Source organism: Gorilla gorilla, chromosome X (genome assembly GCF_029281585.2).
Source record: "Gorilla gorilla gorilla isolate KB3781 chromosome X, NHGRI_mGorGor1-v2.1_pri, whole genome shotgun sequence".
NCBI classification, from domain to species: Eukaryota; Metazoa; Chordata; class Mammalia; order Primates; family Hominidae; genus Gorilla; species Gorilla gorilla.
Genome location: NC_073247.2, coordinates 48,521,373 through 48,538,097, shown reverse-complemented (window position 1 = coordinate 48,538,097; position 16,725 = coordinate 48,521,373). Strand labels below are relative to the sequence as shown.

The 16,725-nt window shown below is 42.4% G+C and overlaps 1 protein-coding gene across 5 annotated transcripts in view; it reads left to right on the top strand.

Moving 5' to 3' along the window:
• The window catches only part of SRPX (sushi repeat containing protein X-linked), a 74,574-nt gene that overhangs the window by 48,678 nt on the left and 9,171 nt on the right, over window positions 1–16,725 (top strand). For 3 of the 5 annotated variants that reach the window (XM_004063994.5, XM_063703299.1, XM_055375597.2), the window contains 5 exons: window positions 554–745; window positions 2,850–3,026; window positions 10,021–10,147; window positions 13,889–14,010; window positions 14,747–14,926. In XM_004063994.5, coding sequence (XP_004064042.1) covers window positions 554–745; window positions 2,850–3,026; window positions 10,021–10,147; window positions 13,889–14,010; window positions 14,747–14,926 — 798 coding nt within the window. The remainder of the gene's footprint in view (window positions 1–553; window positions 746–2,849; window positions 3,027–10,020; window positions 10,148–13,888; window positions 14,011–14,746; window positions 14,927–16,725) is intronic. The other 2 variants (XM_063703300.1, XM_055375596.2) reach the window with 1 other exon arrangement.

Below are 16,725 nucleotides of genomic sequence, written 5' to 3'. Positions count from 1 at the left end.
GTAGCATCATTTAGATTAATGCCAGTATTACAACATTTTAGAGAGAATGTGCATACAGCTCAGACGAAATCCAAATTAACCAATTATTGAATCCCCACCGCTATGTATGACATCAGTTGCTCTTGAAAGAATTATTTATCTAAAAAATAAACATAAAAAATCTTATGTATCTAGTTAAGGGAAATACTAAAAAGAACAAGCATTTATTGAACATATATGCTAGGTACTGTGCTAGATGCTTGATATGCAATTTTTATTTCGTCCTTATAACAACACTATGGCATAAGTATAGATATTGACTCAGAGAGGTTAGCTAACTTGTCTAAGATCACACAGTCAGTTATAGAGGAACTCAGATTCATGTTCAGATATATCTGACACTTAGTCCCATGATCATAACCTCCCTACCCGGAGACACCTAAGAAAACATGGGGCACTAATTGAAGGTCCAAAATTTGGAATGTAGCCAGCCTGGGACAGTAAGAGTAAGGGGACACATTTTCTGAAAGTGTCATTTCATATTTATCTCCTCTTTTGTTTCTGCTACTTGTAGATACCCCGTGGTGCTCCCCCATCAAGGTGAAGTATGGGGATGTGTACTGCAGGGCCCCTCAAGGAGGATACTACAAAACAGCCCTGGGAACCAGGTGCGACATTCGCTGCCAGAAGGGCTACGAGCTGCATGGCTCTTCCCTACTGATCTGCCAGTCAAACAAACGATGGTCTGACAAGGTCATCTGCAAACGTGAGTAGGCCAGCTCTGTGTTGGGTCCTCAGGGATGACCAGAGCCAAAGTTCTTTTGCTCTGAGATTGAGGATTTTCACTGAATATTGATGAGAAAAATTCTCCTTATGGTCAGGGGGACACCAGGGGGATTCTAAGATATGGTGGAAGTGAGTTGGCTCCTCTCAGAGAGAATGATATGATCAGCTGTTTGAGAAAAGGGGAGAGAAGATCATTGTTCAGAAAATGAGTTACATTTGTTCAGTTAGTGCTGGATCCTGAAGAGGTGCTGGGGATTTAGAAACAAATAAGACACACATGGGTCCTGCCATGAAGAGGCTTTAGTAAGGCAGAGGTGTCAACTGGGAGATAAGTACAAGAAGGGTACGAAGTCAGGGACATATGGTAGCAGATTAAAGAAGTGTTCTCCTGGCTGGGCGCGGTGGCTCATGCCTGTAATCCCAGCACTTTGGGAGGCTGAGGCGGGTGGGTTGCCTGAGCTCAGGAGTTCGACACCAGCCTGAGCAACACGGTGAAACCCCGTCTCTACTAAAATACAAAAAATTAGCTGGGTGTGGCAGCGTGCATCTGTAATCCCAGCTACTCAGGAGGCTGAGGCAGGAGAATTGCTAGAACCCGGGAGGCGGAGGTTGTAGTGAGCCGAGATTGTGCCACTGCACTCCAACCTGGGCGACAGAGCAAGACTCCATCTCTTAAAAAAAAAAAGAAAAAAAAAGTGTTCTCCCAAGGAGTGGGGCTTAGGGAGGCAGGAAAGAGTCACAGAAGAAGTGATGCTTATTTATGAAAGTGAGTGTGCCTCAAGGGAGAAGCTTAGAGGAGCAGCATTTCAGGGGCTGGCTTTTAGCTTCATGACAAGTCATACCTCATTTGGAAAACTGCAAGTGGTACAGCATTGTTGAAGCACATTTTAGATGTCTTTGGTATTCAAAACAGCCACCACTTTTTGAGCACTTATGGTTTGCCGAGAATTTCACATACATTTGATTTTTACAGTAACACTATCAATATGGCCGCCATTATGTTAACTTCATTGTCAGGGAAACTGAGGTTTCAAGGCTGCAGCCATGTCATCAAGACTATGCAGACTCTGCAACTGGGTGACTGTAGTGGACAATCTGCTCTACCCAGATCTCCTCGATGCCTTTTACTAGTTATATGTATCCAGTACCCCCAGCTTCTGAGTACTTTGCTCTTAAAGACTTGGAACTTCAACCTTATTCAGAAGACTGCTCCTTCAGAGGACTGCTCCCACTCGCTCGCTCTCTCTCTCACTCTCTCACTCTCGTTCTCTTTTCACAAGAGAAAGCATCTCCTGTGAGCAGCCTGTAGCTGCCCAATGACTGACTGGTAAAGAATTATGAAAGCCCAGCTTCCTTGCCTGGGGGCAAGACAGAATGAGCTGTCATTCACACTCCAGAGCTTCCCTGTGGGATCAGGCTGCTGCTGACTTTGCCTGAGATCTCATCTTGCCTGGCTTTCTCCCCTTCCCTGTTCTGCTTTCCTCACCCCCTCACTAGTCTCCCTGGGAGCACTTTCTTACTAAACCTCATGCACATAAATCCGTATCTCAGAATCTGCTTCTGGGGAGCTCAACCTAAGATAGTGGCTTAGCTGGGTTGCCAACCCAAGCCAGTGTGACAGGAAACTTTGTCTTCTGTGTGACATAAAACCATCCATTGTTTCTTAAATTCCATTTGTTTTATTTATTTATACAAAGTCGTGTTCTTGTTGCCCAGGCTGGAGCACAATGGCACAATCTCAGCTCGCCGCAACCTCTGCCTCCTGGGTTCAAACGATCCTCCTGCCCTAGCCTCCCGAGTAGCTGGGATTACAGGCATGCACCACCACGCCTGGCTAATTTTGTACTTTTAGTAGAGATGGGGTTTCTCCATGTTGGTCAGGCTGGTCTTGAACTCCCGAAGTCAGGTGATCCGCCTGCCTCGACCTCCCAAAGTGCTGGGATTACAGGAGTGAGCCACTGCGCCCGGCCTTCTTATATTTAAATTAACTTTTCACCTCATGCTTTCAGAGTTTCTAGACTCTGAAATGAAACTCTATAGACAAAAAGTAAGAAATGCTGAATATCTGATTTTCTCATTTTCAGAAAAGCGATGTCCTACCCTTGCCATGCCAGCAAATGGAGGGTTTAAGTGTGTAGATGGTGCCTACTTTAACTCCCGGTGTGAGTATTATTGTTCACCAGGATACACGTTGAAAGGGGAGCGGACCGTCACATGTATGGACAACAAGGCCTGGAGCGGCCGGCCAGCCTCCTGTGTGGGTAAGAAAATGCCACAGCCCTCAGGAGGCACTTGCTTTGGGAGGAGCAGGGAGTGTTCACATCGTGGATTGTAAAGGGAGCATCAGTATTCCTCCTGTAAGGCCTAAGCATGCAACTTTGCTCTCAGTAGCATCACTGGTTCTCTGGCTCAGCCCTAGATCTAACCTCAGTGTCTATCCTGGAGCTGACTTCGTAGCTGATGGCTTCCATCTGACTTTTGTCTTTTTCTTGGTTTGCTATTGAGGCAACTACAGGCTGGTAGAGATGTGGCATACTCCTGCTGATTTCAGTTCGGGGGCTTGAGCAAAGTTATTGACACTATAGGGACAGTCCAGTAGAGAACATCTATGTGTCTTTCAGCCCCAATGTAGTTCCTTTGTCATTGACTCTGGTGGTCAGCAAGCACTCAATTTGTTCAGCTGGAAGGGATTTGGATATTTTGCCTTACTCTGGGTTTGTTGGGCAGTGAGTGGTTCCCATGGTGTGGTCCTGGGAGCAGAAGCAGCAGTAGCATCTCCTGGTCTAAGAATGCAAATTTTTACCAACCCACCCCCACCACCTGCTGAGTCAGAAACTTTAGGGGTCAGGCACAGCACTTTGTTTTTTAATGAGCATTCCAGGGATTGTGAAGCACTCAAATAGAGAGCTACTGATCTAAGACACTGCTTCTCAAACTTTACTGTGCAGCGAAGTCCTCTAGGGACCTTGGGAAAAATGCAGATTTAAATTCAGCAGGTCTGTGGTGGGGCCTAGGATTCTGCTAAACAATGCTTTAGGGCAAAGTTTCTGAACCTCAGCATGATGGACATTTGGGGCCAAATAATTCTTTGTTGTGGAGCCCTGTTTTTTTTGTTTGCAGGATGTTTAGCAGCATCCTTGGATTTTATTCACTAAGTGCCAGTAACACTGCCCACAGGGGGCACCTCACAGATGTTGCTTTCAGTATCCTCCCTGTGATTAGCTATGTGCATAGCTCTTCAAAACAAACCAAAAAGAAAATTGAATCTACTCCCTCATATTGGAAGGGGCAAAGGTGATGGTGGGAGGAGAGAAGCTCAAAAATCTTTCTGCTAAGCAAGCTTTGGCAGAGTACTCTAGGGATCATACTGTTTAAATTTCCAGATTGTGTGCAACAATGGAAAGAAAATGCTGATTGTTCTCAAAAAGCAACAGCATGTCTTAAGCTGGACCAGATGCGCCTGGAACCTTCCCAGAGGGAGAGAGAATGAACCCCAAATTCAGGAGATTCATATTACAGTTTGTCAGAACAAGGTTCAGGCATATTTGGGAGAAGGAGGATCGTACATGCAATTAGTTAGGGATGACAAAAAGGGGTACAGCGATCCACAAGAGAGCCTAGAGCTCCCAGGAAAAAAGAGAGAAATGGGCAAAGCAAGCAGGCAATTCTTTCTTTGATTTTCGCGACAGACAAGCTGAGGTTTGTCCCCAGTGAATTTTACTCCAGGGGTATTATTTACTTTTTTGGCTTTAAATGTATTAAAATAGTTTAATAAATTTGTTTTTGTGTTGACAGGGGTAGGGGGTCCTTGAGCGTAACTCAGAACTTCAACCTATTTTAGGAGGTGACACATAGTGGCTAAGTAGTTCCCAGATTTCCACACAACCTTCAACAGTCTTGGCCAGAGCTGTGCTGAGTGGTGAGAAAGTTGTCCCAGTTCTCTTCTAGACTGTGAGGGAAGAGAGAAAACTGGGCTTACTTTGGACTCTGAGGTGGTCAGTTCTGTGGTCTGGCTAATTTGAAGGTGCCACAAGTTAAAATTAATTCTCTTACTCAGACCATACTCTGGCAATGGGCTGAAATTCATGGTTATTTCAGAAACAGATATAGATAAAAATAAGTCAATGTAGGAGGAAAAAAAATACTGCAAATTGCAGGAGGGTAAAAAGTCTTTGAAGAGCCACAACCTCCACTGATCTGGAAGAAAATAAACCTTAGAATGTAACCACTATTGTTTTCGGGGGATATTTTTCTTTCTTTCCATTTTTAGTTATTTTGGGTTATGTTGGCGTTTAGATAGAACAATGGACAGTTGGAATCACAACAAGTCCTCATGTAAAGACCAGATTTTGAGTAGACACATGATCTCTCCCTTAGACCAACACTTCTTCCTAGGCCAAAACAGGAAGAAAACAAATTAAAGATACTTTAAAAACCATGGACAATGAAAAACCAGCAAAGGTCTTTTGACATTCAGAGAGTATCCATTTAATTACTTTAACAAAAGACAATGTACAAACTTTCCTTTTTGCCCTGTGGAACGGATTGTAATAAAGTGACCAGACAACACATTTAAGTTCTAATTATCTATCAAGGAAAAAATATTTTTTAAATAAATATATTTTATTTTTTGCTCCCTTATTTTTTGTTTTCTACAGAGTAGAATAGGTGGAGATTTATTAACACAAATGAAATTCTGGAATAAAAAATTTTGGAGATGTAACATATGGACATTGATGGCATACGTTTCTTGTGTCCCAGCTGTCTCACAGCTGGTTTACCCAATGACCCATAGGAATGGGATCATTGCATTATTGCTGGGCTGCATTGCATTATTCAGTTGATGCAAACATCAGTAGGGCTAAGAATAAATGTATCCATGCATTGTCGCAAATGATGTTAAATTGTGCTAAATTCTTCCTGGGTTGACAAATACACATTCTTTTGCCAACTTTCAGAGGCTAGTTTCAGTTAAAACAACTTGATTGACTGAGATACTGATTCACTTTTTCCCTTACATGATTTGTTAGTACAAACAGAACAGGTCAACTTTTAGTGGCTCTCTCTAATATAAATGTATCACCAGTGAATTTTTATTTGGGCTTCTTTCTTGTGAAGATGTTGACTTTTAGAGATGAGGTCTCATTATGTTGCCCAGGCTGGCCTCTTGCTATGTCGTCCAGGCTGGTCTTGAACTCCCAGGCTTAAGTGATCCTCCCACATCAGCCTCCTGAGTAGCTGGGGCTACAGGCATGAGCCACCACACCCGGCTATGATCATGACTTTTAAATGTGGATTTCATTGCCTCCCTTCTTGCCTCTTTTGTCTGTTTTGGAAAGTTCTCTGGATTTTTGTATGGTGCCAAACAGAGGAAACCACTTCCCAGAGCCATCCACAGAGATTACACTCTGGCTGGGGGAAGCAAACAACTGGATGAGTTTTCAATGGCCAGGTTTGTTCTGCATTTGGCAGTCACTCACTTCCTATGCCCCCTTGAAAAGAACTCTTCCTTTCTCTATCACCAAACTCAAACTATTTTATATTTGCATCAGTGATCTGTTGCTGCACAATAGACCACCCAAAACTTAGTGGCTCCAAACAACTATGTTATTGCTCAAAGATTCTATGGGTTGGAAAGTTGGGCAGAGCTCTGTGGGGACAGCTCATCTCTGCTGTATGTGATAATGGTTGAGGTGACCAAGTGGAGCTGGAGGATTCAAGATGGCTTCACTCACAGGTCTGGTACCTCAGTTGGGAAAAGTTGTACTGACTGGGGTCTGGCTGAGTCTCTTTCTTTCTCTCTCTCATTTATAATTTCTCATCCTGATTACATGGCCTCTCCAGTCAATTGGACTTCTTTAGATGGCAGCTGGCTTTTAACATAGTGAAAGCAGAAGGCACCAGATTCTTTGAGGGCCTAGGTCTGGAACTGGCACAGGGTCACTTCCCTTGCATTTTATTGTTATCTGTTGGGCAAGACTTTGTCCTTTTGAGCTTCTTCCTTATTTCCACTACCTACCTGGTTAGATGTGTCAAGGATTTCCAAGTAAATAGTTCAGCTTCAGCTGGGTGCTGGTGGCTCACACCTGTAATCCCAGCACTTTGGGAGGCTAAGACAGGCAGATTTCTTGAGCCCAGGAGTTCGAGACCAGCCTGGGCAACATGGCAAAATCCTGTCTCTACAAAAATAAATAAATAAATAAATAAATAAATAAATAAATAAATAAAATCAGCTAGGCATGGTGGTGCATGCCTGTAGTCCCAGCTACTTGGGAGGCTGAGGTGGGAGGATCACATGAGTCTGGGAGGTCAAGGCTGCAGTGAACCGATACTGTGCCACTGCACTCCAGCCTGGGTGACAGAGTGAGACCCTGTCTCAAAAAAAAAGTTCAGCTTCTTAGATAAATAGTAGTTGATACAATGCAATATATTTGTATCTCATATTTTATATGCACAGAGATAACTAGAGCACAGAGAAGGGAGACAGTTTGTCAGATGTCTCCAATGAATGTGGCAGAGAGCAAAGGCCAGAATTTTCACTGAAGGTTTCAAGATTTTTATATAATTGCAGGCATCCTAATTCAACAGGGGATAGTAATTATGTTTCTATAGTAACTTTGTTCCTTTCATTCATGGAAATGTATAACTTATAAAATGCTATCGGGGCCAAGTCTGGGTAATAACAGGCTTAGGTCTCTGGAGCATCAGCTGAAGGGCAGACAAGCTGGTCTGACCAGCCGAGAGAGAAGGCAGCTGCTTGAGGATGTGTCAGGATCAAGTCCTGCAGAGGCTCTTCAAGGGTTCGTGGGGAAGCTATGACAGACCATCACAAAACAGTATGTGTGCAAAGGTTGGCGGAAAACACTAGGTCAGCAGCAGGCAGATACACAAAAGGGTTTGGTTTATTAAAATAACTTTAAAATATGTAATGGCATTTAAAAATCCCAGACCACAAAGAAATTCCAAAAGAGAGGAAATGCTTCTTCCCAGTCTATAAATGAGGATGCTAATAACACTGCTTAGTCTAATGGGTGGTTGTGCAAATTCAGTAAAATAATATAGGGAGGGTACTTAGCATGGGGTGGGCATGTAGGAATGATTCCTCCAATATTAGTTATTATTTGTAATGATTTATTTCTTCTTGTTTCTTCTTTGGAAGAGCACTGTTTCTGAAAAGCTAGGCCAGTTCAGCTGATCATTGTTAGCTAGAGATAAGCTGGCTTTGGGAAACTCTGAGACTCTTCACCCAGATAACCTATCTTGGAGCCTGTGTGCTTACACTGTTAGTACATCTAGACACAGAAAACAAACAACAATGTATCATCCAGGCATTTAGTTTACCTGACAGAGACTAAGTTGCTTTTCACTCTGACCATGCTGCTCCAAGAAAATATGGTAACACAATGTAATTTTACATTGAAATCTATATGCTAATAAATATACTTTCTATAATGTAATTGCCAGCTATATTTGACCAGCAGGGAGCAGTCATTATATACTTGTCTTTCTGTGAAATGTTCATCTGAATTATAAAAGTTTGTCTTCTATCACCTATCATAGTAAAAAATTAAATGTTTTTTAAAAACGTAACAGCTGAGTATAGACATCTTGAATGCATTTAAAGCATCTTCCATTTCATCATAGTATTTGTATACTTTATTTTATCAATTCTGAGAAGCATATTATTTCTACCTTTTAGTATCCCTGAAATAGGGATGCATTTCACAATTAGGAGTGACTTAGATTCAACAAAATATGGTGGTTATTCAATTTAGGATTGGTGCATTAAGGCTGTTAAGTTCACACCCCACTGAAGCACGACATAGAATGAAAATGAATTCGGATAGCTGAAGGCAAAATTGTTTAATAAGTTATTCGTAATTTCTTACCCTGAATAAAATGAGAAATTATTAGACAAGACACAGGAGAAAGTATATAAAGAATTTTACTTGGTGCATTTAGTCTCTCAAAGACATCTGTCATTCAGAATCAAAAGGACATTTAACTTTCATTAAGGCAGTAATAGCACTTAATACTTATCAGTTGATATGTAAAGTAACGTGAAGCTGAATGTCCTTAATTTGCTATGCCCTCTTTAAATACATTCTCTACCTGTTCAGAAATATTAAGTAGAATTTGCAGAAATTTGAACTTCCTCTTGTGATTTCACTTCAGCTATAAGATGAAATACAACCCAGTGTAGAGTTGACATCTCATTTACTTTGAGCCCTCATTAACCACCCATCCTTGTTATCACTATCGAGGCAGAACTCCTATTACCAGGTAGAGAAACTACTTGAAGAAATTTGGGAGGCTTTTGGAGGTCCAGAGCCACAGTAAAACTGCTGTCCCAGAACACAAAACCGTAAGTGTAGTTCAGTAGCAGTTCAAGGGGAGAGTGGACCCAGACAGACCATTGCCTATTTTAAGATATTAAGCAATATGTTGATAATAGATAGCAGGAAAAGAGAGAGCTTGTTCCAGTGGCAAGTGCTCTGACTTAGATTGTAATTCACAGTGTCATTATCTACATGTGTGGTCTTAAATAAATCATTTAAGTTCTTTGAGCCTCAGTTTGCACATCTGTAAAATGAGAGAGTTGGGCGGCTCCTCTACACCTCCATAGCATTCACTTTTACCTTGCCTGGGGCATTGCCATTTTCTACCTCATGTTATATTTCATGTGTGATAATGTAATCCCCCCAATACATGGCAAATTCTCTGAAATGTCAGGAGCACATGATTCTCTTGCCTTTGTGCGCCCCCAACCCCAGCAGTTGGAATGAAGCCTTGGATAAGATTGGTACTCATGAAAAATTTGTTGCCTTGAATTGAATCTGACTAGATGATAGCTAGAATGCCTTTCTGTAATATTCCATGATGCTGTGTTCAAAGCAGGAAGTACTCACTAAAGCCAAATGACTTCTAGTTTCAGCTGGGTAACTGCCATGTGACCTTCGGTAGGCAGAGTTTGGAAGCATGGGGAGGAAAGGCTGTAACTAATGAATTACCCACAGGACACCTCGCAAGGCCAGTTGATTGCAGGTTTAGCCCTGCAAATGTGAGTATTTAAACAATCTTCAAAACTTAGCAGGAGAGTAAAAGCATTATGAAGGGAGAAAAGGGGAATATATAGGGTGAACAAACTCTTTGAAAATGGAGAATACCCAGAGGCTTTGGTATTTTAAACTTTGGGTGTTGAACCCCAGTTTGACTAGATATTTCTTGATGAGAATGTTTTGGTTATATTTTCAGATATGGAACCTCCTAGAATCAAGTGCCCAAGTGTGAAGGAACGCATTGCAGAACCCAACAAACTGACAGTCCGGGTGTCCTGGGAGACACCCGAAGGAAGAGACACAGCAGATGGCATTCTTACTGAGTAAGTGAAACTTGGCAGATAAAATGATGCTGTCTCTTTTATGTGAGATGTTTACTACCCAGAGTAGGGGAGTATATATATGCTGGTCTATTTATGCTTTCAGATGTGGTCCCCCTGGTCACTACCTAACATACTATATATGTCACCTATGTATTTGTTGATTGCCTGTCTCTATTATAATATGTTCACTGCTATGTCCTTAATGCCCAGAACTGTGCCTGGCACGTAGTTAGCACTCAGTAAATCCTTACTGAAGGAAAAAAGAGAAATAAGGGGTGGTGAATGATGTGATTATTATGCATTGCATGCCTGTATCAAAACATCTTGGCTGGGTGTAGTGGCTCATGCCTGTAATCCCAGCACTTTGTGAGGACGAGGCAGGCAGATCACTTGAGGTCAGAAGTTTGAGACCAGCCTGGCTAACACGGTGAAACCCCATCTCTACTAAAAATACAAAAATTAGCCAGGCATGGTGGCACACACCTGTAATCCCAGCTACTCAGGAGGCTGAGGCATGAGAATCGCTTGAACCTGTGAGGCTGAGGTTGCAGTGAGCCAAGATTGCACCACCATGCTCCAGCCTGGGTGACAGAGTGAGACGCCATCTCAAAAAAATTAAAAAAAAAAAAATCTCATGTACCCCATAAATATATATACCTACCATATACTCCACAAAAATTAAAAATAAAAAAAAAAATGTAAAAGAAGGGGTGGTGAGAAGAAGGGAAGGAGGAACAGAAGGGGAAAGAGGGAGGAAGCCAGTTGGTTAATTTAAGAATAGAGCCACCCCCATTGCCTGCCCAGGCAGACCCTACTCATGCCCCCAGGCCATTACCTGCCCTGGGAAGCCATCTGTGTCTCCCAGGTGGTGCCAAAGGCTGCCGCTCTTGTGCTCTGTGAGTACAGTTTAGTGCAAAACTTTTTCACCCCTTGTTTTTTGGCTGTATTTATCTCTTTCAAAGCTTTTTAATTTATTTTTAAAACTGCCGATCATATCAAACACTTACAGATGCTTATTTAAAAAAAGAGAAGGTATCTTCTGCTTTCTTCCCCACCTCTACCCCATTCTCCTGGACCAATTTCATTCATAGTTTGACATGTATCTGAGTTGCTTTTTGTTGGTGTGTTTGTTTTACCAATCACAATGAGAAGCACTGTTAAGAAGCTTTTAAAAATGGGTGGATCCCTTTGTGAGGGTTAGCTATGTGTTGTTCTAATCTAGCATTTGGGCCTGTACCCCTGCAACTGTTTGGTTGGCCTTCATGTTCCCTGGAGACCACTACTTCATGTTAGCACATTCATATCTGTGCCTTAAAGTTTATGGGCATATTAGAGTTCCCCACTGAGTTTTCATCTGTAGATGAAAGGATACCTCTAACTTATCTCCTGGTGATCCATAAAGCAAGAAAAGACTTTCTAGAATCCTATCAACCCAGGCTGTGCATGACAAAACATTTTTACACAATGATTAGCAATAACAGTACAGTTTCTAGTGAGAGGAGGCAGGACATTTTGTTCCTACATTCCAATAATCTTCCCCCAGTGCCTCATCTAGCTTAAGTAATATTACTAGTCATGCTCTCCCATTGTAACTTCTCAAAGATAAAGTTTGACCATTAAAAAATTATTTGCTGTCACATACACATCCCACAAATTCCTTTGGAGAAAATGTAGGCAATCAGAATTGAAAAGTAAGTTGACGTAATCAGGGATTGGGTTTTATTTACCTTTGACTCTTCAGGGTCTAGCACCATGTCTGGCCCAGCCCCAGCACATAGTAGGTTTTTAGATTTTTGCAGCTCTGACTGCTGTTGAAAAATCCTGTGTGATAAACACAAAACATCAAGCCATCAGATGACTCTATTTGTCTACAAGCTTTGTGAGAATATTCACCTTGTTCTTTTTGTGGGTAACTTGCGTAATATGGTTAGGACTGTTACATTTTATTTGATTTTTTTATTTTTTTGAGACAGATTCTCACTCTGTTGCCCAGGCTGGAGCGCAGTGGCACGATCTTGGCTCACGGCAACCTCCGCCTCCCAGGTTCAAGTGATTCTCCTGACTCAGTCTCCTGAGTAGCTGGGATTACAGGTGTGCACCACCATGCCCTGCTAATTTTTGTATTTTTAGTAGAGATGGGTTTTTGCCATGTTGGCCAGGCTGGTCTTGCACTCCTGACCTCAGGTGATCTGCCTGCCTCAGCCTCCGAAAGTGCTGGAATTACATTCATGAGCCACTGCACCCGGCAGGATTGTTACATTTTAAAACAGCATCTCAGTATTCTCCTGTCCCTTTGTTCAGAGCAGCTGTCTGCTTCCAGAGTTCTACAGCCCAGAGGCCAGAAAGGCTTAGAGCAGGATGCGATGGGAATGCACTCCAACAGGATGAGGAGTTCAGAGAAGGCTGTCTTGTTCCCTTTTCGCTCTCACTTGGGCTCCTTGCTGCCCTGGCATTTCTCCTATGACCACTTCCACCATTTCCTATCCAAGCTACTGCTCTATCGCTCCCTTGTGAGGGAGAAGGTTCTAGTGTCAAGCTCTGAGACAAGTGCTTCTTGTGAGTTCCCTTATTTACTCCTTCTGTTATTTGCATGTCACAGGTGAAACAAAGTCTCAGAAAGGTTACATCCACTTATATTTGAAGTATCACTCCTCTCAGGTTTATCTGAATTTAAACTGTGCTTTCTAAAGACCTTAAAGCATCTAAAGCCAACAGCAGCATGTCTCAAAATAGTGGGATTTCTGACATTTTCCCAAGACCCCTCTCTCATACCTGGTAAACAGCCACCTCACCCACCTACATGTAAGGCTTTCCTCAATGGTGACAATGATAATTCCACATGTTCATTATTAGCAAATATTCTCATCATTCCCAGAACTGTAGGGAGATGGGGAATTATATGTATATTGAAAAACAGAACATGGATTTTGATCATGCTATACTTATTGGTGTCCTCATTAGGCAGCCAAGAAAAAAGATAAATTCACCCTAGCTGTGTGACCTTGGACAAGTTCTTTAGCCTTTTTGTGCCTCAGTTTCCTCATCTGCAAATCAGAGATAATACTACCTACCTTATAGGGTTGTTGGATTAAATAAGGAGGATTAAGTAAATATATGCAAAATGCCTAGAACCATGCCTAACATGTAAGGTTTATGTAAGTGCAAAGAACACTTTTTGTCATTATTATTATGTTATTAGGATAACCAAGGAATCACAGAGAACTTGCCTTTAGGTCTCCACTGTCCCAGACAGAAAGAACAGAGAAAGTTCTAGCACCCACCCCCCACCCACCCCCCCCCAGCCCCGCAGGCCCAAATTGCCAGTGACTGCTTGGACTATATTCTCTAATGATTTTCCTCACAGAAAATTCCCTTGTCTTCCCAACAGTGAGGCAATTCAGGTCCCTCCTGGAACAAGAGTGAGATTGAAGGAAGAGACTTAGGCCCTATATTTTTCATCCTCCCTCCCCCCTCTACCCACTTCCCCACCATTCTACCCTTCAGCAAGAAAAAAGTCTAAGCTTCCCAGTAGTTTGGGTCTTCCATTTTCTGGTCACAAACTGCTCTTCTAAAACAGACTAAAGCTTAGGAGATTCTATTCTTCAAGAAATTTTTGTTCTACTTAAACTGGTCTAATGGTTGCCCCTCGGTCTCTCCATGTCCTGTAAAGAGTAGGGGGTCGTCACTTGCTTGTCAGGTCCATAATGTCATCTTTCCTGTTTCTGATTTTTTTTCTCTAAGTGTCATTCTAAAAGGCCTCCCCCCAGGCTCCAACTTTCCAGAAGGAGACCACAAGATCCAGTACACAGTCTATGACAGAGCTGAGAATAAGGGCACTTGCAAATTTCGAGTTAAAGTAAGAGGTAAGAGTACTGCTTATTGGTTTTGTTTCCCCCTCTCTTTAGAAGAGCAAAGGGAAGCAGGTCCTCAAGCCAAAACTCTCTCAAGTGCCTACTGTGGTGGGAGACTTGCCAGCTTTAGATTAGTCTCTAATAAGGCATGGGGAAGTGCCCTATCTTAATGCCTGAATTTCATGATACACATCCGGATGGGCGTCAGTGTTGCCAGATTATTTAAGGAGTTCCCAGGACTAGTCTTACAGGATCCCATAGCTGACTGTCCCAGAAGAATATTATTCAATAATTTTTCCATCCCTGAGCTTAGGTGGCCAGCTGAAGCCTGTGAGTCCATCTACAACCAGGGTGAATAGGAGCCCCCTAATTTGGGCCACCAGGAGAACATGTTTTTAGTGTTCTAGTACTATTGGTATGAAAGAAAATGTTTTTAAGGATTATTTTATGCCTGATGGTTTGGGCAACTAATTGCTAACCATCTTTACTCCTTACTCTTCTGGACTTCACTTCCTCATCTATAACACTAGGGGCGAAACCAGTTGATATCAGTGGTCTCATTGGTATGGATGGTGACCATTGCAAGACTCACTTACTGACCAAATAGTCATCCCTCCTCCCTCACTCATTTCACAGGCTGATGTAGAAGCCTGATTGCAAAGCTGATGCCTCTGCATCATCACCTTTTCTGCTTACTCTGTGGATGGGAGCTCAGCACTGAGACCCCTCCGGACTTGTGTCCCTACAGTCAAACGCTGTGGCAAACTCAATGCCCCAGAGAATGGTTACATGAAGTGCTCCAGCGACGGTGATAATTATGGAGCCACCTGTGAGTTCTCCTGCATTGGCGGTTATGAGCTCCAGGGTAGCCCTGCCCGAGTATGTCAATCCAACCTGGCTTGGTCTGGCACGGAGCCCACCTGTGCAGGTAGGTATGCCGCCCCTCCAGCCTGCAGCAGAACCTGTAAACCCCTTGGTTCTTGATTCCAGTGCAAGAGAGGTTTCCCTTCATATACTTTGAGAAGTTCATGGCCATCCCTCTTTATCTGAGTGGATGAACATAGTCCCTAGATCCCTGCTGCAGCTCATCTCATCTGCCATCCATCTTGCCTCTGCCTATCCTCTAATTTCCCTTTCATGTCCTCTAAGGAAGAAGCTCAAGGTAGGAACCTAGGGCCAGCCTTTGGTGACATTATGAATCAGCAAAATTTGCTCTAGTTTCCTTTGTTCTAGAAATGTAAGGATCTTATTTATAAAGCTAGTAAATTGCCATGTAGAGACAATATCATACCTGCTTTGCATCACTGGCATGAAAGTTACATAGACTTTGGGCATTTGGAATCTTTCCTCCTATGTAAAATGAAGAAAATAATACCTCATCTACCTCTTGAGTTGTAAGGATTAAATGAGGTCATCTGTGGAACAGTGGAATAGAGCAGTGCCTGGTACAGGCAAAGCCTTATGCCAGCTCTTATTCCTGATGAAGAAAAATTGGGCTGGGTAATGAGTCTGAAACTTGGACTAGCCAGAAAATTATGGATGTATCTCTTGTTTATAGACTTCTCTTTTTCTCATTTCCTGGCACCCTTTCATCTTTATCACTTTCTTTTAATTGAAGCCCCCATTTAGAGTTAAGTGACAGAGAGACATATATACCATCAGCTAAATGCCTGAGATTCTTCAATTTCATGTATTAAAGTAGAAAGAACACACCTATTATAGACTCCCTACCTAAGGACTTCATGCCCACCATGTTGGCATTAAGGCCTGGGGTGTGGTGTCTAACAGGCTCCTAGACCTTTGTGGAGTAACATGGTAGCCACTAGCTATGTGTGGCTACTAAGCACTTGAAATGAGGCTATTCTGAATTGAGATATGCTATAAGTGTAAAATATATACCAATTTCAAAATCTTAGTGTGAAAAAGAATATAAAGTATCTTAATTTTTTATATTGATTACATGTTGAAATGAAATATTTTGGATATATTGGGTTAGATAAAACATAAAATCATTTCTACATATCTCTTTATATTTTTTATTTGTTTGTTTGTTTGTTTGAGATATAGTCTCTCTCTGTCACCCAGGCTAGAGTGCAGTGGCGCGATCTCGGTTCACTGCAACCCCCGCCTCCTGGGTTCCAGTGATTCTTCTGCCCCAGCCTCCCAAGCAGCTGGGACTACAGGTGCATGCCACCACTCCTGGCTAATTTTTTGTATTTTTAGTAAAGACGGGGTTTCACCATGTTAGCCAGGATGGTTTTGATCTCCTGACCTTGTGATCTGCCCGCCTCAGCCTCCCAAAGTGCTGGGATTACAGATGTGAGACACTGCGCCCGGTCTCTTTACACTTTTTTAATGAGGCAACTAGAAAATTTAAGATTAAATATAGTGGCTTACATTGTATTTCTCTTGACCAGAGCTATCCTAGACTCTGAGTCCCTGGGGCAGGGAAGAGGGCAGGAAAGAGGGGAGGAACTGTGTATCACTCAGTGTGACATCCCAGTACCTAGCATAGAGCTTGGCACATGGCAGGCACTCAGTATATAATGGCTGAATGAATGAATGTGTGAATGAACAAATACTTCAATGCAAACCTAAAATGTGAAATATGAAAACCAAGATTATAAATCATACATGGCATCTACTAGTTTTTCTCTTATTATTTCTTCTCTGGGGCTAAGCCTTTTGCTTGCCTATCTATACAACATCCTTCATTGACCTTGAACA